The 23,038-nt window shown below is 41.0% G+C and overlaps 2 protein-coding genes and 1 long non-coding RNA gene across 6 annotated transcripts in view; 2 read left to right on the top strand and 1 right to left on the bottom strand.

Annotated features, from left to right (window-relative positions):
* TBC1D2B (TBC1 domain family member 2B) overlaps nt 1-8,627 on the top strand; it is a 34,137-nt gene extending 25,510 nt beyond the window's left edge. For both annotated transcript variants that reach the window (XM_064157364.1, XM_064157365.1), the window contains 5 exons: nt 453-947; nt 2,646-2,763; nt 3,362-3,547; nt 4,482-4,603; nt 8,167-8,627. In XM_064157364.1, coding sequence (XP_064013434.1) covers nt 453-947; nt 2,646-2,763; nt 3,362-3,547; nt 4,482-4,603; nt 8,167-8,362 — 1,117 coding nt within the window. In that variant the 3' untranslated portion in view covers nt 8,363-8,627. The remainder of the gene's footprint in view (nt 1-452; nt 948-2,645; nt 2,764-3,361; nt 3,548-4,481; nt 4,604-8,166) is intronic.
* A 4,566-nt stretch (nt 8,628-13,193) lies between these two features.
* On the bottom strand, nt 13,194-16,743 carry LOC135182863 (uncharacterized). Its single transcript, XR_010305324.1, has 3 exons — nt 15,924-16,743; nt 15,238-15,414; nt 13,194-13,389 (listed from the first exon to the last, which is right to left on the bottom strand). It is a non-coding gene; the product is annotated as an uncharacterized LOC135182863 (long non-coding RNA).
* The window catches only part of DAPK2 (death associated protein kinase 2), a 49,177-nt gene continuing 42,387 nt past the window's right edge, over nt 16,249-23,038 (top strand). For all 3 annotated transcript variants that reach the window (XM_064157377.1, XM_064157376.1, XM_064157375.1), the window contains exons 1-2: nt 16,249-16,450; nt 22,878-22,983. In XM_064157377.1, coding sequence (XP_064013447.1) covers nt 22,907-22,983 — 77 coding nt within the window. In that variant the 5' untranslated portion in view covers nt 16,249-16,450; nt 22,878-22,906. The remainder of the gene's footprint in view (nt 16,451-22,877; nt 22,984-23,038) is intronic.

Genomic DNA, 23,038 nt, shown 5'->3' on the forward strand with positions numbered 1-23,038 from the left:
TGGAAAACAGGCCATGGGGTATATTTGCAAGTTTTGGGGCTTTTGATGTATTTCCCTTTGTGGACAGCAGTATCATTCTGATACATAGGTTGTTTGACTGGAGATAGAATATAAAATTTACGCTCTAATGTTGCCAGATAGCTGCTGAAGAAGAGCTGTACTGAATGCATGGGTTTCCATTTGAACTTGACTATATTCCTAAGTTGTTCAATCTGTGTTACAAAACACATTGCGATATGAGCATCAAGTCTTTCATACACAGAATTATAAAAAAAAATTGCTAAATGAGAGATGCACTTCAGAACAATATTTAACAATGGTTAAAACTTAAAAACTATGGAGAGTGGCCTGAGGGATACTTGAAATAATTTTAGGGTGGGAACTTGAAAGTTCAAGAGCTGCTGAACTCATTTTTAAAAGCCTTTTTCTTATTTCTTTCCCCTCTGTTGCAGTGAATATGATATATATGGTTTTCAGACTGTCCCAGAGGATGATGAGGAGGAGAAACTAGTAGCAAAATCACGAGCTTTGGACCTGAAGTCACTTTCTCTTAGTGAAAACCGAGAGATTTCTGCAGGAGTAAAATGGGAAAACTATCTTGCAAGCACAATGAATAGAGAGATGATTCGCTGTGTAGAACTAAAGAATCTTATTCGATCTGGAATTCCACATGAACATCGTTCCAAGATGTGGAAATGGTGTGTCAATCTCCATGTCAAGAAATTCAAGGACAGCACTGTGCCTGGGTACTTCCAAACCTTGCTTCAAAATGCTCTGGAGAAACAGAATCCTGCATCTAAACAAATTGAGCTGGATCTCTTGAGAACTTTGCCTAACAACAAACATTATTCCTCCCCAACATCCGAAGGGATCCAGAAGCTGCGAAATGTGCTGCTGGCATTTTCCTGGAGAAATCCCGATATAGGGTATTGCCAAGGGCTCAACAGGTGAGATTTTGCAAACCTGGAGGTACAGCTATTCAGTGAAATGCTTAATGAGCCTTTCAAATCACATATATAGCAACATGCTTTTGGGCAGCTGTTGGCCTTGTAGGTTGTATATTCATAATGTTTTAATAACCAGATAAATACAACATGAAAAAACAACAGCAAACATATGTATAAGTGAAACCAGAAGGCTTGGATCACTAAACTTGTTAAAATCAGCTTGTCAAAATGACTGGAACTGTAATGAACTTGCAGAAGAAATGGGCTACTGAAATGTTGTTGTATGTTGCCCTCATGTTAGTTGTAGGGTATCTTTGGTTTTGTGTGCAAAAATATGTTAGCTTTTTTGTATTGTTAAGGGCACAGATTTAAACATATCTCTCAATGTCTTCAGTAATCCATTCAAGGATGATTTTCATGTTACAGTGCCAAGAAGAATTTGGGGTCATTGGCCAAAGTAGTTTTGGTACTGTGAGATGTGTAGTGGCATTTGAAGCAGGTGCACTAGTCTAGCAAACTTCTCAAACCCACAGCAGTGCACAAGTTGATATCTATAGTATTGTAATGTATGTACTAGAACAGAGTAAGAGACTTTTGAACTAATGTGTCTTTATGATTCTAGTAGTAAAATAGAGGCAGTGAATAACTTAGTAGATAGTGAGGGGATAGCAGTAGTAGAGGTAGTGAATAAATAACATAATAAGACCTTTTCTGAGTATTCATTGCCATCAGTTACATCTGTAGATAAAGCATACATTTGTAGTGTTACTATTGAAAATGTGTGAAGAGCAGAACTGTTGCAGGCTTGGAGCAGTATCTCTGGTGACTGAGTGTTAGAAATGCTTTTGCTAAATTTGAACTTCCAATGCAACAGTATTTTTCTTCAGGGACATTTGATTTTACTGTAAATAGTTCTGCATTTGCAGAAGTTAAAAGCATATTGGGTATTTATTCCATGCTTTAGTCATCTACAGCTATGTGGTCACCTTATTCAGTAACATTGGAAGCAGTTTGTGTTGTTACATCTCCTGTTGCATATAGAAGTAAACCAGGTTTACTGGGAGAAATACAGTGGCCATAGCTTTTCATATTCAAATAGCTGTGAGTAACATGCAGTTACCTGTTTTACTTCTCTTTCCTAACACTCACTGGAAACAGAAAAAAACAGGAATACTGCTGCTGCCTTTTTTTTTTCCACTTCACAAAGTTCTCCGAAGTAGCTTAATCTTTGGAAAAAAAATCAAGGTCCTTTTCTTAAAAACAATGGTAGATAAAGATGGGAGTGTTACTTCATAGTCAGTAAGATTAAGTTGTTAGAAGGTTTTTTTCTGAACCTAAATATGTGTGAAATGCAAGAAACATCTGCTGTTTCTTCTCTTCAGCAAGGAAAGACAAAAGTCTGGGAGTCAGAGTAGTATATTTAGGACTTGGAAGCTCTCAATTATTTTACCTTAGTTCCTGAAAAAAATGGCTTCTAGGAAAACACTTTGCTTTTGCCTCTATGTTTTACTACACTGAATAAAAAAATTTGGCATGCCTGAGAAGACAACTCACTGTCTCATTTTAATTAACAGTTCTGTTGTTTAGTGCTCTCCTGTTAATTTGCCTCTGAACAGAAACAAAAGCTTTATTCTAGTTGTGCTAAATCCATTTTGTGATGCTATAATAATATTTTTGCCCAAATAAACTCTTTTTCAGATTGGTAGCCATTGCACTTCTGTACTTGGAACAGGAAGATGCATTTTGGTGTCTAGTAACAATAGTGGAAGTTTTCATGCCTCGTGATTATTATACTAAGACACTGTTAGGATCTCAGGTATGTGGTCTGTCAAAACAAAGGCCGTTTGTGTAAACTGCAACCTTCCTTGAAAAAATTGCCCTTAAAACTGGCTGATAGGCCTTTCTAGGGAACGTGTTGACAGAGGTGAGTTTCAGGCACCAGGGCCCTTGTTTGGACAAGGTCTCCAACACTGAAATAGCAGTTCAGTGACTCGCTTGGAGCTCTGGTCCTTAACTCCTGCTTATTTAGCTTTGCGATACTGAGCTGATTTATCATTTATTTCCTTAAAATGGAGGGAGAAGAGGTGGAAATGCATTTTGCTTTGCAGTACTGTGAACGCTGTGTAGCACTCCTGTGCTTTCAGGTGAGGCTCTGGTACATGTTGCCTCCTTCCTTCAAGTCTTTCCCCAGCTCGTTGGCTGTTCTGGTGCTCCTGCACCAGTGCAGCTCTGGTGACCTGTAGTAGGAGCACATTATCTGCTAGTGAGGAGCCCTATGAGGCTGGAGGTGACTTAAGCAAAAGATTTCCTGGTTAGCTCTTGAAGAGCTTCCACTTCCAAATGGTTAATAGCCTTGCTTTGACATGTGTGTGGTAAAATTAGGAGCAATAGTGTCATATTTGTTCTCTCTTCAGGTTGATCAGCGAGTGTTCAAGGATTTAATGAGTGAGAAGCTTCCACGACTGCATGCTCATTTTGAGCAGTACAAAGTTGACTACACTCTTATAACTTTCAACTGGTTCCTTGTTGTATTTGTGGACAGTGTGGTTAGCGACATCCTTTTTAAAATCTGGGACTCTTTCTTGTATGAGGGACCAAAGGTGAGCTGAACAAGCTAAGTTGTTGGTTTTTTTTCCAAAGAGAGGAAATATGCATAAACCAGTCAAATCATTTTCCATGTTACCCGTGTTCTACAACTCATAAGCTTGAGTTACATGGAGGAATTCTAAATGCTAAGCATTTTCCTTTCAGCACCCACCTGTTTTTTACCTTTGAGGAATGAAGATATAGGGAGTGGCATTCATATCTACATGCAGTTGTTAATCAGTTCTAAGTATTTATATCAAGAGAAGAAAGCTGAAGTGTAGATGGCAGAAATTACAAGTATTGAAAAGACATAAGAATTAATTGCAACCAAGTGTTAATATTTAACTTGCCTCTGCAGCAACTGATTGTTCTATTTCTGCACATGTTTGAAGTACCAAATGCAAGCAATGACTGTCTGGCTACTCTCATAAATTAAAGGGTGGGGGTGACATTTTCACGTGTTTTATACTTGTTGAACTGCAGTGAAATAAAATCCATGCAGTAAAAAAAATCAGTGGGTTCAAACACAACAATAACACTGAAGCAGATGTAGGCAACTGGGGAGAATGGGAGAGTTTTAAGTGGACGAAATGTGTTTTCCTTATTTCTTGTTGGTATTATCTCAGTATTCTCACATGTTGCAGTATTTTGCTTGTGTGTTCATTCAGATCAGTTCTAAGTATGGTACTTGTGAAGGCAGCCAATATTGTGTTCCAGGTAGAAATGCAGAACGCCTTGTCTTCGTTGCAGGCCACAACAGAAGTCTTTTGCAGCTGTTGGAAGTAGGGCAGGGAGTGTCAGGGAGAGGGGAAGTAGACGGGAATGTGATTAGATAGTCCAGATGCAGCCTGTAGAAAGAGTAACACTTCTGAGTTAATAAGCCATGGTAGTAAGAAGCAGTGCATTCTGTTTCTGTGAAGAACTAAGCTTTATATGCATTTTTATCAGGTAATATTCCGATTTGCCCTGGCACTTTTTAAATACAAGGAAGAGGATATCCTAAAACTGCAGGATTCAATGTCCATTTTCAAGTACCTTCGGTACTTCACACGCACCATACTTGATGCCAGGTGGGTACATTCAACTTGTGTGTAATTGAGAGCCTTGTAATAGAGTGTGAACTAAGTCTGTCACATTTATGTAGTTTCATTTTAATCTAGATCTTAATTTAGATATAAGGCAACAAGAGGTGAAACCAGCTACAGAGCTTCCTCATTAGTAGTTTTATCTAGCAGAGGCAAATCCACAAGTGAGGAATGCATAATTTTGAATTTTTAGATCTGATAGAGATTACTAGGCCATGTTGGTTGTGTTTAGCAGTTGTAACATGGTAGCAAGACCTAACTTACCTCTGCACTGCAGGTATAGATTATGTTGTGAAGTGTTTTACCATAAATAAAACCTTATCCTGGCTCAAGTATTAAAAATGTGAGCTGTGACCCACTAGATTTCAGTCTCTTTTGCATCATTAGTACGTGAGCTAATGCCATATAACTTCAGCTGATTTTAAGATATGCTCTGAGGCAGAATAAGTGCACATTAGATAGTCTGCTGCTCTTTAGTCCTTTTACAGAAATTACAATTTGTAAATTAAGGCTTCATGTTTTTAGCTTCCTAATTTCAAGACTGTGGAGCAGCAGAATAATCTTGCAAAGTCATGCTGGGATTGATTTAAAGTCTGAAAATGTTTTGGATGGATACTGAAACTCATTGATTCTGAGTTTATTACAATTGGCATATGAGATGCTTCTTTTTACTGTACTAAATTTGGTACAAATTTAGGTGTCCTACTGCAAGGGCTGTTTATTATTGTTACTTTTTGTATTTATATTTTGACTGGAGAGAAGTTAAAGCTGAATAATCTGACTGCTTTTAAAAAGAATTGCTGAGACTAATGCAGAGGGAATGTTCTGCAACATATTAAATGGTAACACTCTGGTAGTAGATGTTGCTCCCTTTGCTGAAACCTCTCCAAAAACTCTTGAAGAGGAATTGCATGATGCTTTGTATTTTGACCCTCCCCACTTAGATCTGAAAAATGCTGGGCAGTTGTTCTCAGCTGCTTGTGACCAAAATAAATGCTGACTCTGATTCCAAATCTGGGGTGGCAGACAAGCATGTACTTGATGTTTGGGAGATGGTGCACACCTTTATTTAATGAAACAAACTCCTGGATATTTTATAATCATAAATAGACCTTTTTATAGCTTATAATGAATTGTGTGATGTGTAGTAGCAGTGGTACCACAGCAGTGTCACCAGAAGCTAAAGACTGAAAAGGGGGGATGGAAGGGGGAGAAAAAGAAATTAAAGTTTTTTGCTCTTAGCTAATTTGAACAAAACTTTCGCATTTAATTGGAGCTTCAGTTATGTTTTTTCCCTTCCTTTGCCAATTATATAACAGAAATGATGTCTTGGCAATACTGTACTGCTGAAATAAATTTCTGATATTGATGAAAGAGATCTCATTTTGGTGCTACTTAAATGACCTAATAGGATACTTTTGACAGGCAGTGAGTTCAGTCGAGAACAGACTTAAGTGCTTAAATACATATACAATACAAATATACTCTGCTGGTCTGTAAATCTGTTTTCCTAACCCTGTTTTAGGCGTGGAAGTTGAAAGTGATGGTGTAGTGCCACCTAGCGAAACATGAGTTTGCCTGCTGGAACTGATACAGTGCTTGATTGAAACCACCTGGCTTCTTATTCTGCCATTTTTGTGGAAGTTTTATAGCATCAGAGGTCAAACAGTACAAAAGCATGTAGAATAATCTGTTTACTGATGTGAACAAAAAGTCATCTCGTTGTAGAGGAAAAATTAAGGAAGATTATTCTTGTGGATTTCGTAGACAGACGTCCTGAATGAGTCAGAAAGTTATTTTGCACAGAATTTCTAAGTTTGAGTTCCCTGGTGGAGAAAAGTCTCTACAGACATGCATAATTATACTGTAGGTTAGAGAGTGTCACTTTTCTACAGGTGGAAGTTGTGTTCCATGTCATGCTGTGTGCAGGTAGAGAGGCTGTTGGGATGTCTTCTGTTTATAAATAGCAGGAAATAGTTCTTGTTAACTTAAATACACAGTGTGATGGTTTGGGTGTTCCCCTGCTCCCCACTCCTATGAAATCATGCAGACTAGACTCAGCTGGCTGGAAAATAATAAACAACTCTTTATATCTACAGCTTAGCACAATATGCAAGCAGATATTTACACTATTTACAGCTACGTACAGTAATATACAAGTTAAGAAATGTAATACAGAAACACAACACCTTTCCCAGAAACCAGAGTCCCCAAGAGGGGCTTCCAAACACTCTTCCACCTCCTTCCCACCCCTCTACCTTATCCCAGAGTTTGCCTTATGTGTAAGGGGAATTTGGAGGATCAGACAGGGGGTTAGAAAGCAGAAGGATTAGTTACACAGAAAGCAGGTTAGGGAGAAAAGTACAGGCACCAGCCATGACTGAGAACCACTGCAACTATATTTTCTGTGTTCTTATTTTTACACATCTCAGCGAGCCTATGAGTGAAGTAGACATCACCATTGTTTCCTTTTCACAGCCTATAATCTAATTTCTCTTACTAGAATATTTTAGCCTCAAACTAGCACACAAAACCACAGGGGGAGTTCAGTCTGAGACAAATACTCCAAATAAGTTTTCTTAATAGTTATGTTCATCTTATAAGTAAGGTAGAATAAATTAAATTCCATTCCTCTTTTTCCCCTTAGTGAGTTAGTAGTAGTGGCATGTGTTTTGGATGGGATAGGTTTGTTCAGAGGTTTGTATGTGTGGGTTTTTGTTGAGGAGAGGGGGTTGGTTTGTTTGTTTTGTTGGGTGTTTTTGTACAGGTCAACAGTAACAATGAAGTTAACTCTCTCTTTGGACTGCTTAGACAGGGCAGTGGCTAGTTTTGCTGTGGATAAATGACAGTGTGATGCAGCATGACTCTGGAGTGGTGGTGAATCCTCTTGTGGTGCTTTGTTATGTGATCTGGCAAGCTCAGAGATCTCTGTGCTTCAGCTAACAGAATCACAGAGCTTTCATAGAATCAACCGGGTTGGAAGAGACCTCCAAGATCATCCAGTCCAACCTATCCCCTAGCCAGTCAACTAGACTATGGCACTAAGTGCCTCATCCAGTCTTTTCTTGAACACCTCCAGGGACGGTGCCTATGTTTGCCTGTATTTGTATTCTTCCAGGCTTCAGCTGGTATGTTACACCACTTCATTATCTTTGATAACTTCTGCTGAGTGTCTTGGGATTGAACAAGCTTCAGTGAGTGGTTGGGAGGAAGTTATCCAGTCTGTAACTGGGTATATGAGTATTCAGTCTAGCCAACAAAGCTCTGACTAGCCAAGCTTACATATTCTATTTGGTGTTGTCAAGGCTGTAGGCTTGCTGATGGTTTTGTGAACCATTGAGCATATGGTAAGACTTTGTCATTTGAAATGACTAAAACTGGAATGCTCGTCAGAACTTTCTTGCAATGCCACCCAAGACCTGTTAGGTATGTGAAGGAGACCAGCATCATCAGCCATATACTAAATACTTTATGGATGGAGCCCAGAACTGATCTTTAAAAAACACCAAATAGGACTGCTTGTCTTCTAACTTTGTGTAATCCTGCAGGAAGCTGACTGCTATTGCTTTTGGAGACCTGAACCCCTTTCCGTTACGTCAGATCAGGAACCGGAGGACCTATCATCTGGAGAAAGTGCGTCTCGAACTAACTGAACTAGAAGCCATTCGCGAGGACTTCCTGCGTGAACGAGAGACCTGTGTAGAAAAAAGAGACCTTATTAGTGATGATGAGGAGGATAGTTGAAACTACTCAACAAAAACTTCTCTTTGGACTTGTGACCAAAGTGAGTTAACCTCCAAAACACTTTATAAATCCTGTCAAACAGAATGTAAACTAGATGCTTTTGGAAAGATGCAGGACAGATTTCCAAACCCCAGCACTTTCAGAAATACTGCTTTGTATGGAGGCCAAACACTCTGTTTACATTTACATTCATGGAATTGTATGTAGAGCACTTAATACCAGTCTCAGTTTAGTCAGTCAGCCAAATTGCCAGTTCTTTTCCTGCAGTGCCTGTATGTGAAGAGTAGTAAATGTATCCTCTGTTTGCTACGTTCCTTGCCATTTGGTTTTGGTTTTGGTTTTGTTTTCTCTTTTTTAATGGAAATTATTTTTTTTTCCTAGTGCAGGTTCAGTGTGGGAGGATTGTGGTTTTGGTTTCTGGTTGGTTCAAAAAATGCTTTTCACCATGTTGTCCTTGAATAGATTTACCATTCTTGAGGTCATAAACTAGTACATGGACTGCAGCACAGGAAGAACTTGTACGTTCTCCTGTCTTTTCCTGAAGTGACATAAGTGGATCATCAGACAGAACACTTGAATTTGTGTACTTGCAGGTAAAATGAGTACCTCTTTGTCACTGGATGTTTAGTGTGTGATGAAATGCTGATATGAAACATCATTTATGGTTTTCTGAGCATCTGTGTTGGTAAAAATTCTTGCTAATGCAGAGGGGTTTATATCATATTCCATTTAGTCAGTTACATTTCTGTTCACTTCTTTGATTGCAGTGTCTCAAAAAAGCCACAATTGAAATCCAGATATTAGAGGAGAAGAATGGAGCTTTCCACATGAGTACTAGGTATTAGTAGGAAATTAGTTGTACATCTGTTGAAGGTATGTTTGGTTTTTTTGAATGCTTCTTCCTATTTAGGGTCTAAGATAAGATGAAGTCTTAATCTCTGAGAAGAAACATAACATTTTTTTCCTTGCATGAATGTATAATAACTATTGTACTATGGTAGCAGTAGGATTCCTAGAGCACATATTTATGTCAATCATTCAAAGATGCCTAAAAGTCACAGCATGCACACAAATTCAGGATCCTTTTCCAGAAGAAAAATGCAATATTCTTTTTATGTGCTGTGAGTGGTGCATGCACATCCTACAAGTCAGTGGTAAGAAATCCTTTGGGTGTTTAGCTCTAGTGTTCCTGACTATGAAAGTGCAACTGGAGGCCATTCTTTCTCATTTGATGGTTAGCAGTACTCTTCTTAAATGTTTAAGGATGAGGAGGTTTCCTTCTTGCTGGCTGTGATCTAGACTTCTCAGTGTTGTTTTTTTAAGCTGTTGCATCCTCAGAAGTGTTTGATTTACATGTTGTGTCTGGATATGTCACAAAACTAGCGTTCGTGTGCTAGGCACCAAATAGCTCAGCTCTGGGGAAGTGGTTAACTGTCAAAATACAAACCCAATGGTCAGGAACAGTCAAGTGCATTGAGCTTCTACTTTGAGTGTTTTCTTTTGGTTTTCTGACAACAGGGAGGACTTCCATCAGGTCTACTCACATAATTGTTTTTAAAAACTTAAGCATGTGCAGAAAGAAATTCTGCTTCTGTTTCACAGCACTTTTGGGGGGCTTTGGAATGTATTTGTAGTCTTCTTTAAGCATATTACAGTCAGTTTATCTGGAAGGGAAGTATTTGATGTGGTAAACTTTGTAACTTTCAGGACTACTCTTGATGTAAGAGATGTGCTTCTACTTTGACATATAACTTTTATTTAGCCACCAAATTCTTGCCAGTGTGGGTCAATGTATGACCATCTTGATGTGTATGTTATTTCTCTTCTAAAATGTTCTGTGCCTTATCTGTTCTAAGTAGTAGATTAGGGGTTTTTGTGTTTGTTTCCTTATTACTCTTGGTTGTGTACTTGAGCTTATTAGGCAGGTTTTTCTTGTTATTGCATGTACTGGATTTTTTTTTCCACTTACAATGAGGTTTTTAATATAAAAATGGGACCAGGTTTTCTAATTTCTAATTATGCTATCTTAGGTTTTGAAAGAGCTGGTCTCTAAATCAATCTGTAATGTTTGTTTTTTGATTTTTTTAGTCTTGTTTTTCAAGTGTGAAATCCTTCTTAGCTGAAGATCTTCCTTCTAGTGGCAGCAGTTATAATGTTAAGGTGAAGAATTTGGAAGTACGTCCTTACCCTATTTCTTACAAGTCAGTTCTTCCTGGGGTTTCACTAGTCCTATGATTTCAGGAGGTGTTTTCAGACTGATTTCATCCAAGTCTTTAGGTTGTGAAGGGCAAGTGTTCTGGAAAGATCTCTATCTGAACAAACACAAGCTGCAGTGTTACTGGACTGTTTCTTTTTCACGGTTGTGCTGATGGTTACATTTGTGTGTGTCTTTCTTACTGTGTTTCATTACATAAGTTGTTATCCAACTGTACAGTAAAACCAAGTAGCTCTGTTTCTTATGCCACTATGTAACTCTACTACATGAATCTTAGATGACAAGATTTCTAGAAACTTCCTCTGAATATTTTGTTAGCTTGCAAATATGAAACAAGTTGATACTGTTGTGCACAAGTTCCCAGTGAGCTCCTTGTTTTGTTTTGTGAAGCATCTCATTACTGATGTCTTAATTAAAAAGTCAAAAAAAATGCAGAGGCATCTAGCCTTTGACCATTAGAACCAAAATGAGATGCATAGAGCAGAAAGCTGTTACTCATGTCTGTGAGTGACTACTAGTTTTCTGGTAGTGCTTGATTTGGTAACTTTGAAGAGTAGTTACTAGTTAGGGACATGCCAGATACACAGGCAGTATTTAAACCTAGTGAAACCAAGCCAAAATACAGGAGGACTCAGTAGCCTGCAAAAGTTGAACTGTATAGAGAACAAGCATTTGTGTTTAGGGGTAAACTTCTGAAACAATGCTTGAGGATTTAACATTCCTGCCAGCCACGTAGTAGGAAGTGGAACTGTTAATGCCAGGAAAGACTGCTAAGGCTATTTTCTTTACCTTCAAGGTCATGCACTTAGGTTCCAGAAGTTTGTTATGTATAGTTCTCAATATATGTGATGTAAACCAAACGACTGAGCTCCGTTTTGCAGAGTATTGCTGCATCTTCATACATGTATCTGTATCATTCTAGTGAAACCTCTGGTTATTTGCTTAAAACTTCGTTATCATGTGTTTAGCGGGCAAAAAACGTGGTGCACTACACCTCTAGCTGTTAAAACTGCACAGTATTTCAGCTTCACCTGCACATGTGTACAGGCAGTGTTATCATCCAGTGTTATCAGATTGTGTGGTATTTTTTTACCAGTGATGTATTCGATAAAAAGGATTTTCTGTTACCCTCTAGGTGTCTGCTGTTAGAGAGTCTTCCCTTCCTCTCAGTCTTTCTAAACATGATAAGGTATTTCAGCAGAAAGGAAAAGACATTCCTTCTTCCTTAAGCCATCAGAAATTAATTACTTAAATTTGATAGAGTTGTATGTTTGGTCATGCCTAGCTGAGAGATGTGAAATTAATCAAGTTCATGCCATTGTGTTGTCCTGTGAGTGAATATTCCCTTAAGTGCCATGTTAGAAACCAGCAATATGCGGTACAAGAAATCTGAATCACAAAACCCAAGTGATGTTATTTTCGTAAAGATTGATGTAAAGAAGAAAATAAATTGTTTATTACTTTACAGCTTGCCCTGGTTCTGTTCTTTTTTCTTTTTTCCCCATAACAGATGGAAATAACTACAGGTGCCACCAGAGCAAACTGGTAGTAAAGTTGGTGATTTTGTCTGATAATGTGATTTGAAAGTGTGTAGAGAGGAACATGAACGCAAATGTGACTTGGAAGCAGGGACATGTGAACCATAGCATGTAGGTGATGGTGAATGGTGAAGTGATGATTGGTGTTCTCAGTTTCTTGGGAGAGGGGGGAAAAGAAGGGATTAAAATGGGATGAGCATTCACAGCAAACAGATTTCCTGAGGAACATATGTGTCTGTTCTTTACACCAGTGCCCAAGCCACCAGAGAGGCCTTTGAACTTCTGCTGGAGTCTTTGCTAGCCAAGTGCATAATTTCAGCTGCTTTGAAAAGTTAAGTACTGTATTAATTTGGAAATCTAGCCTCAATGTCCATCTTGCAGAGAAGACTTTTGAATTTTGGTTACCTTGATTCCCTTAAAGGGGCTATCAAGTACCTCAGCTATTTCAGATGCAAAACTGAACAGCTAAATGTTTGTTGGGGGAAAAACAAGAGTTATGAGATTACTTCAAATGCAGATCTAAGTAGATCTTTCATTGTGTGCAGTTATTGTTCTCTGGCTCTGGTATGGCATGGCAAGCTGTTAAGAGTAGAGATTGGCAGACATGGAATTGTATTTCAAGAGGTTGCAAACAGGACAGAGTGACAATAGAGGCAGAACTTGATTACAGCTTGAAGGACTTTGTATCCTGTATACTGAAAATTTAAGCCCAAGGAATAAACAGAAAATTCTGGGAAAAGATTGCATACATAGCAATATCCTCACTTGGAGACTTGGCATATTTAGCTTCAGTAGACTGTGTTGCCCTAGCAGCTGCTGGGGCCTGGTAAAGAGCAGCTGAGGCTCCAATTTCCTCCTTCAGACTTAGCTTGTGACATCTGTTCTCTCTGGAATTGCAACAGGGATGTAAATATGTCTGATGTCTATAGAGCTGATGTATGTTGTTAAATACTTCACTCCTAACAAACTCATTAACTTAGAAAGGATAAGCACAGCTTGCCTGTTCTGAGCTGAGACTGAATACTTGCAGAATCTTTCTCTGTTCTGGATACCTCAGATGCAGAGGCCACACCAAATCTGCTGGTAATACAATATATCAGGTGTTTATTCTGTGGGATTTTTAGAAGTGCTAAACATGGCTTCCTTATCTGCAGTTCCTTGACCTCCCTGGAAGCAGAATCCATGTAGTGCTGAAACTTTGAGAATTCTCACACATGAACTACATCCACTCAGATAATGCAGAGGAAGGGTGTGCTCTGCTTTGGAAGCTTCCCCTGGAAAAGAAGGTAAAAGGTTTAATCACAAGCAAGTTAGTAGAGTCATACAGAGCTGTGCTTCTCTACAGTTACACCCACCTACAATGCTAGCTTTTCAGAGGATTAGTAAAAAAACCCTGTTTCTTATTTACTCTAAGTTAGTCTGGGGTGTTGTAAAGAGAATTAAAACATTCAACACTAGAATGTACCTGGTGAATAAATATGCCTTTCACCTTAATTAAGGTAGTCCTATCCTTGAGTGACTGCATCCTGCCTGTGTGATTACCCTTTGTGTGTATGAAGTTGTATCTGTGCAGTGGACTGCCTTTAAGACTCCAGATTCAAGCTGATGAACTGCCTCAATAATGTTTGCAGGCACTGTGATTGGTGAATGAACTTTTTATGAATGAAAGTGGTATTTTCCTGGTATTTAAGCCTGGGACTGCCCCTTTAGAAACACAAGGTATGAGCTTTCTTCTTTATTACTTCCTAAAGGAGACTGGTAAATGCATGGCTAGCAGACACTGCAGCCATTCTTTGTGCTGCCTGCTTTGCTTGAGACAATACTCAGCTTTGAGTTTTCCTTCCCATTCTTGTGCTGTGTGTACAAAAACATTCTTGCCCTGATTGCTAAAGATGTTAGAAAGAAGTTTGTTTAAAGAGTGAATAAATAAAAAACCATCTAAGAGCAATGTGTTACAGGGAGCCTGTGTTATTGCTTGCAAGCCCTATGAATGTAGCAGTAGGGATGAGATTCAATCTACCCTCGCTTTTCTTGGAGTCCTTGCTGGGCTGGCCAGCCAACTTTAATTCAAATCAAGGTTTTTCAGGGTCTGAGGAGAGCTTATCCTGATTTGAAAAGCAGTTGTGGCCCCTTGGGCCACACCATTCTGGTTTGTCCCCTTCCTTGCAGCTAGGAGCAAACAAGAGAGATGGCCTTCCTTATGTGCCTTTTCCTCCAAAAAAAAACCTGTAGGAGAATTGCTGTGGTGGTCACATGCTCATATCACATTGCAGAACTAAAGGTGAGGAATGAAATATCTATTTCCTTTTCAAGGAGTTCTGAATTTTTCCACTGCCCTTTGAAACTTTTACTATTGCTCCCATTTCCTGTCCTCCACCCTGTGCAATGTCAGATGCAGCCATTTAGCTTTTGGAATTGGTGGAGCTGGGTGAACTCCTGAGCTTCAAACACCACTTCCCTCCCAGGGCAGGTGAGCAGGGGCATAGTTCAGGCCTCTCAGAACAAGTCCGAAGCCAAGTTTCTTTCTAATTGTTATAATAAAGAGAACTACCTTTCGGCAATGGAGAAAGCCTGCCTGTTGCTGTGTGGTAGTTTACTGTGGCTTTGCATTACCTTAACTGCATAGAGAACTGGCATCCTTGATGTACTTCTAAGATGTGAACAATACCACATCATTCCTTATTAACAAGTGTTGGATATTAACTTGCCCAAAACAATTTTAGGAAACCAAACAGTATTTATTGCAGTTACTGTTTGCTAAATAAAGACAGAGGAAAGTCTAGTTCTGCAGGTTTTGGTATGTCTTTACGATAGAGTAAACAAGTGAAGCCAGCCTCTGGTCTGGGGCCACTTGGAACTGTGTTGAAAATGTCTGTTACAGCACTGTCTATCGATTCATTCGAGATCCACAGTAAGGACTGCCACCCTCTGCCATTCATTGTCACAATGATTTCTTGAAACAAGAGAGAGTTTCACTGAGTAATGTTGACTTTCCAACCACATAATAAATGATAGAGGCTTATGCAAATGAAATACCTCTCTAATGAATTCAGCTCCTCAGCATTATCAGTACTGTTTTCATAGAGCCTGAATCTACTAAAGCAGAAGACATCAGGTCCTACCTTTGAGATACTCCCTAATCAGCCTGGGGGAAGGCAGCTTTGGAGTGTTTGCATTGTAGGATGCCCACAGGCAACATGTTCATGTCAAAATAGTATTGTTGAATCCAAGTCAGGCAATCACTGTATTTGTCCACATGTCCTTGAAGCTTTCTCTTCTCATGGAGTAACACAGCTTGGCTGCTCACGAAATGGAGAACAGAACAAACAAGTGAGGTCAGTATTTGTTTTTTATATGAGGGGCTTTTTCATTTCTGGAATAAATAAGGAGTCTATACTGTTGTGGAGGACAACAGCTGAAAACTGGGACAATATGTGTGCTTTACTAAACTTTGGACCATTTGCTGCCCAGAAGGAAGAAGCAGGAGCCAGTGCCTGGTGAGTGCCTTGTGCGTGCCTTGTGCCTGTTTAGCAGTGATGCCCTGGTGAATGACCCAACCACTCTGGCCTTCATGGGCGTGAGCCAGATGCCAGGCCAGACCCTGGGACACAAGGGCAAGGCGAGGCACGGTCCCTTCCCCTGAAGCAGGTGAGGGGCTGCCTCCCCCGAGGGAGGGCGGCCTCGGGTCCCATCCCGTAGTGCTGCGACTGCTCTGAACCAGGGGCCAGGTCCTGCCCCGCGGGGCCCCGGCCCCTGGGCTAGATCCCGAGTTTGTGCCCTAGGGAGCCGCCGCGGGGTCGGGACACACCTGCATCCGCGCAGTGAAGCAGCTTTTTCACCTCTTTCCGGATCAAGGGGTGCCGGGTCAGCCCTGCGGCCACGTCCGCTGCCGCGGCTGCCCCTGCTGTCCCGCGGGCTCCTCTCCTAGCCCGCACCCTTCGAGGGCGCCAAAGCGGTCATGCCGCTGCTGGGGCCCGCGGCAGACGGGCACGACTCGGCAGAGAATGCCTGCCTCACACGGTCACCGTGCCTCACCAAACCGCCTAAAGGAAAGCCCGCTCCTTTACGAGACGCCCCTCTCCCCTCTCGGGGCCGCCCTGCCCGCGGCGGCCCGCCAGGGGGCGCGGCAGCTACCGGCGGCGGAGCGCCGAGCCCGGCGGTGTTTCTCTCTCCTGCCCTGCTTTCCTCAGGCGGCCGGCTGGAGACACAGCCCCGGCGGCTCCCCCGGTGAGTTGCGCTGGCGGCCTCCACCGCCCCCCTCAGCCTGCTCCTTGAACACCCGGTGGGGGCGGTCGGGCGGGGATCCTACGCGCCGAGGGATCCCGGCGGACCGCGGTAAGTGGACAGTGCCCTCCCCTGAGCCGACTCTCCCTCAGCCCTCTGAAGGGTTGGGGTCTCCCTCCCCCATCTCGGTGTCGATTCCTCGTGTGTTTCTGTCAGTCTGTCTCTTCCTCTGTGCTGCCCGCCGGCTACTGAGCGGCTCTCATGGTGTTGCTGCTCTGTTCTCGCTCTGGCGTTCGGAGGTGAAGTAGTGCAGCACTGAAGCTCATCTGGCTGAGGAAGGCTTTGGGGAGCCCTCAGGGCCGCCCCTCTTCCCGGCGGTTCTCCTTCAGCGTTGTGGGCAAGGCCTAGGATCAGCAGTTGCGCGGTGAGGTCTCTCCCGCAGGTTGGTCTGGTGGCCGTGGTGTCCAGGTCCGGCAGAGGTGCTCGGGGGGTGGCTTACACTTGGTTTTTCTGTTTGTACAGTGTATTTAATGGTGCTTCCACCTCGGACTGTACGTGCCAGCTGCCTCACAGCTGTCAGGCAGGGAGGGGAAAAGGCAACAGCCCCGGATCGTCTCAGAGAGCAGCTGTTATTTGTCCCTGAAGTAGGTCCCACAGGGGCTGGGGAATGCGATGGCTTCAGCAGTACACCCTTCGGTGTTAAACGATGCTCAGTGTTGTGATGTTTCTGTCCAAAGCTGTCAGGGATTGTTGGTCCTGTGTCAATACCTCACCTTGCCGATGTTATTCAGCAATCGTTGTGTGCCGTCTTTATCCATAAGTTCCTTTCTTTTTCCCCCTCAAACAGCTTCACTTGGGATCTGCTGGGTTTAACAGCTCCTCTGCCTGGGCAGTGAGCTGGGACGTCCAAGGCAGTGCAGGACAGTGAAAACTAGTTTGACCTGGCGGGCATGCTTTTAGAGCACACTCGAAAAAGAGAGGGTGAACTGAAGGGTGAAAATGCGTGGCAACTGCTCCCGGTTGGGCTAGTCAGTCACCAAATGCAAAAGTACCCAAATGCTGAGCTGCCTAACGTGTGGGGAAAAGCTTAACTGACTCCCCAGAAGTGTCTGTTCTTGAGGTTTCAGGTTTTGTTCTGTATTTGTTTATGCAATAAGTGCATAACGCACAGACTAGATTTCACTTGACTTTGGGGCAGTGATGTCTTATCTGCAGTAATAATCCTTGAAGGCGCCTCAGGGACGGGGAGTGAGGCTCTGCAAAGCCATGCCAACATGCCTAGCATTGTGGGCTTTCCCCTGTCTGTCGAGATGTTGGCACCAAGTTCATCGCTCAAACATGTGAGGGCTTTGAGATCAGTTACAGCAGCAGCCCTAGCAGTTAGCTGTCTGCGGTGGAGCTGTAATTAGCCGCAGAGCTAAGGCATTTGGTACGTATGTTTGAAGCCTTTGGTCGTTCACCACAAGTGTAATTACTGTAGAGTGAACTTGTGAGGTTAGAAAGGGGTCCCTTGAGAGTTTACAGTAAGAACAGCGATTCTACAGTAGGACTGAAGTGCTTCAGTGTGTTTTGAGTCCTTCAGAGGTAGCATAGCTGCCTTAATTTTCAGACAGAAAAATGTTTTGTTCACTATTGGTGTTGGATAGGAAAATATTTAGATGGAAATAGAGGTTTGCTGAAATTAATATAACTTTTAGCTGTATTTTGGTTACAATTACTTAGATCCAGCCGGTAAAAGTAACCTGGGTTTTGCTGTTAGGTTTGCTTAGTCTTCTAGGACAAGAGAAAGAAGGGAGATGAGGAAGGTGCTAGAATGCTTACATGTGCTTACAAATCTGTTTAGTTTTAAAATAAGGCAGCAAAACTCTAAGACAGCATCACTTGAATTTGTTTGCTGAAGTAGGTGGTTGTTGTTTTTTGGTTTGGGGTTTTTTTTAGAGTTTTTAGGTAGTTGTTTTCATTGGTTTCATTTTGTTGTTTGTGTTTTTGTTTGTTTTTCCTCAAATGTCTAATGCAGTCCAGTACTGATTCTAAATTGCTTTGGGCATTTTTCAGGTTTAACCCCCAACTTCTAGGAGAGGCTTTTATTTTAGTTTATTTTAATGTGTTTCAGGGTTTGCTTGAGTATGATTGTTGTTTTGTAGTGTAAAAACATGCCACAGGGAATGCTTCCGAGTTCGCTAAGAGATTTAGTTATTCAACTCATGTCAGATGTACTTGAGAAATTAATATCATTCAGCTCTTAACTCAGTCACTTGATACTGGTTTCCTTCTACCTTAGAGTAGAAAATATTATAAGGAAAAAAATGCAAAGCTGGTGACAAGCTGAATGATCCAACAGTTTTGTTTCCACCTCTAATAAATCCTGCTGTTGTTCAGTGGGGGATGGATTTTTTCATGGGTTTGTTATGCATAGACCTGTCATTGGTTGCCAAATGATTTGGTAATAACATGCTAATAACTTAGCTGTGTAGGGACACCTTTTTTAAAAGAGAGAAAAAGAACTTACTTTCCTCTGCTCCTCTCAAGGTGGATTCCATTGCCCTCTTCAGAAGAGGGAATTTCTTTAGATTAATTGCCTTTACACTTGGTACAAGCTGCACTAAATAGGCACTTCTGTGCTGGAATATGAATATCCACATCCAGGATCTGTACTGATATAAAACATACTTATTTTATAAGGGTATGCCTTAAATCACAGTGGGAGATACTGTGATTTCTTGGGTAAGGAAGGTCTGGTTTTATGCTATGTCAGAATTTAGGGGCTTGAAGTGATTAGGCAGGATGTGTTTCTAAATGCTTGAATCTTGAATCTCAAAGGTCTATATTCTATTTCTGATTTTGCAACAGCTTTGTTACATACCTGTAGGAAAATAATTTGCATAGGATAAACAATACTTGTGGGTTTATGGTGTTTGTTATGTCTTGAGTGGGATACCGGAGTGAAAGTTGAAGTCCATTTATTGATTGGGTGAAAAGATGTGAGCAGTGTGACTGCTGAGTAGAAGCTGGCCTTCATGTTAAACTGCTCACTGGTGGGAGTACTAAAGCATAGGGACTGATCTGGAAGAGATGTCCCCAGCATAGCTAATTGAGGAATAGACCTGGCATGTTCTGCAGGAGAACACAGGGTTTATCTCTTTGGTACAGGTTACCTTAGAGCTCTTGAAGTTCTGGTCTGATAAAAAATTTACTGCAACAGATTGTTTCATCCTTCTGCTTTTAAAGATCTCTGGTGCAGACCCTAAATAATTGGAATGGTCCTGACCATATAGTCCTACCATGTTGTTTGGGATCATGTGCCAGAAATGTTGGCATAGTCTGTGTCAGAAAACGAAGTAGGCTTTGCTATTTCTGCAGATCATGAATGTACAGCTTTTCTGAATTTGTCCAAGATGACAACTCTCTCTAATTCAGTCTGTTTTCACTAAGGAAATCATCATCCAACTGGAGAAAAAATTTGAGGTTCTCATTCCTACTGTCATATATTTGTGCTCTGTACTGGCAAGTGGAGTTGAACAAGGGCATTATTGGTGAAATCTTTGAATGTGAAATAACCTAATGTCAGAGGAGGGTTATGGTCATCCTTGTGAGTAGCATTCTTAGATGAATTTGAAGTGCTTGAAGACTATATTTTTATTATTCCTCTTTATGGTGTATATTTGCTAATGACAATTGTCTTGGATCATCAAGTGTGGGATCTATTTGGGGCATTTGAGACTACTGGGTGTGAGCCAATGAGAGATCAGAAATAATGAGAGTGGAAGGCAGTATAGGATAATGCAAAGTGATGGACATGGGAAACACCAACAGATCAGAGGTGTGATATAAGAATCTGAACACTTTGGAATAGTTTCTTGTTCAGTCTTCAAAAACAATACTCTAGGCTGACTTGGATACTTGAATGGTTTCTTGGTGTTGAGAGTAACCTCGGTGGTTTGACCTTTGCATTACAAGGCTGTAAGTTAAAAGATCAGCAGAAGGGGTGAAAATGATCTGGTTCTACATATCTGCAGAAGTAGGTATGTTCTTTGGAGGATGACAGAAAATGATTAAACTTATCAGTCAAACATGAAGAGCAGTGTTCCCAGAGGTGTGGGAATTGGTTCTCCATCCTCAAAGCAATGTTTTTAACTTGCTCTTCTGAATGACAAACTCTCTCTGTTGTAGAACAATGGTTTTCTTTTAGGTGTGTTTGCATTAGTGTTATTAATAGCCATGTACCTTGGATTCTGATGAAGGGGGTAGTCATCTTGAATGATTTAATCTTTGGGCAAGTCTCAGCAGTATCTCTTAATATGTGGGCATTGCCTTTTATAAAGTCTCAGAACTTAATCTTGCAAATCAAGATGAGCAAAAGGTTTTCAGCAAGTTTTCAGCAAGGCTTGGCTTTATCACCTTTTTTTTTCTCAAGTCTGTGGGTGCTGAACTAAGTTTTGCATAAACACTTCAGAAAATCCTGCCCTGAAATCAAGCAATATTACATTAACTCAGCGTGGAGCCAGTAGGTCAGAGATGTCCTCATTCTTCTAAATGCTGCTAAAATGTTTACTGACTGTAGCTTCAAGCCCTGAGAAACCAAGCTTATTGGTTGGTGAGCTTTCTCTGAGATTATGGAAGGTCATGTGAGGAATACAATTCGTTTACAAAGCAGAATATTTTCATTGAGAGGAAAAAGACAATTTTGTCCCAGGTGTGAATGTGGCTTTAGGAAAGGAATTAATGAGTAAAGTGGCATAATAGTTAACTTGGCTTCAGTCAGAAAACACCTGAGAAAGCATGGGAATGAAAAGCAGAAGTGAAAATAACAAGCCACATTGCCATGTGTTTAGTCGAGACTCACTGATGCCAAGTGACAGTTCCTACAATACACTTGAATAGTGCTGTGTTTTTTCTGGTCTTCAGTCACAACGTGTGTGTTTTTTATATCATTCACCTTAAGTGGCTAGATAAGAGAGATCATTGCTAGAACACAGACAGGAAAGTGTGGGAGGCAAATTTGTCTCTATTGCAGAGTTTTGAATGTGGAGCTTTAACGGATCAGTTAATGAAAGTGTAGTACATTTCGCAGAGCCTTTGAAGGAGCCATCGTGCCTGCAGTGGAGCCCGAAGAGCAAGGCTGCTTCCAGCGATGCTGTAGCCCTTCTGCTTCAGATAAAGTGCTCCAAAAAATGTTGTCCAAATGTCTAAATTTTGCTAATGTCATCCAGAAAGTACACAGACAAGTGCCAAGAGCATTTCTGTTCCTTTGAAGTAATAGAAGGAGCATATTCAGAAAGAAATTGGAATTGGCGCTCACCATACCTCCCATGTGTCAAGAGCCAATGGTATATAAAAAGGGATGGGTAAAAGAGAGCAGTCCGTCTTTTTTCTGAGGTGAGTGTGTGATGAAAGCTGGATGCATTTTGACAAGTTGCTGTATTTTTACAATGCAACTGCTGCTTATGGTATAAGCTTTAGTAAGAGAAGAGTCTTTGAAAGTATGTGCATTTCAGATTGGCAGGAACCCTGCAATTGCTCTCTGATGTTTTCTCCTGTTTTATAAGAAGTCTGCTGACTTGTCAAAATAGCTGGTTCTTCTTGCAACAGTGAATTGAACTTATCTCTTAAGGCTCAAAATGGGGCTTTGTTTGCTTGTGAAATATGCTCCTTAGCGTGACACAGTCAGATACCAAAAACTGTTAGTAAAACCACACAGGACCTGTAAAGAAATACAGAACTTGGAAGTCCCCAGTGTCTCTGAAGAAATGGCATCTGGGATTGATAAGGAAATGTACATTATATTGGGTAGGAAAAATTGTGTGGCTCAATATAGTTGGATTTCATTGTAATGCTCACATGCACCAATGTGAGGCTTGTCTTTTCAGACTTCTCAGAGCTTATCAACTGAGAAGATTGTGTTCAGGAAACAGAATTCAGAGTTACATAGCATAACGCATACAACAAATGCAGCTTGTTTTGCTCATTTGAAATGTCTAGTGCTTGATTGAAGATGTTGCAATTAAAACCCTGTAGATGGAATCACAATGTCTTTTTGCTGCAGCAGTTCAGATTTTCACTTGCTGTCCTGCCTGTATGCTGCAGAAACACTGCCTGATGTGAAAAAGGAAGCTCAGCTGTGTGGTGTCCTTGGTTCATGGTGTCTGCTGACACTTTAATTACAAAGTCTGTAATGTTGAGTCTAATGCTAGCTCTCTGTAGTGTTACATGGATGCTTTATTCTCCATAAGTTTGTTAATTATTAATTAGTTGTTTTATCTCCATCACATTCATATTTCAAGATGTGTTCTATGCTTCTGGTTAAGTATGTGCTCAAGTATTTCAGTAAGAGGCAAGAACCTTCTTCACTTAGAGGTGTTCACTGCTTTTCAGACTTGACCCCCACTGTTTGACTGAAACTGATAAATTAATTCTTTTGATTGATCAGTGGTGACTTTGGCTGTGAATGAGCTGCAGTGGATGCAAAGTGGCTGCACCAAAAATGTTTTCCTGATCCTTTGCCTGTAGGAAGGTTGTAACGAATGTCTGTCTTTCTTAGTATTCTAGTTGCATCACCTTTGTGCATCAATGAAAAGTCCAAGCATGGCCTTGTTCAAGGAACAGAAGGTGGAGGATGTTTATGAAATTGGGGAAGAGCTAGGAAGGTAAGTTTATGCTTATGACACCACACTGTTCCCCCAGTTGGTATGTGCCACATCA

Source organism: Pogoniulus pusillus, chromosome 17 (assembly GCF_015220805.1).
Source record: "Pogoniulus pusillus isolate bPogPus1 chromosome 17, bPogPus1.pri, whole genome shotgun sequence".
Lineage (NCBI taxonomy): Eukaryota > Metazoa > Chordata > Aves > Piciformes > Lybiidae > Pogoniulus > Pogoniulus pusillus.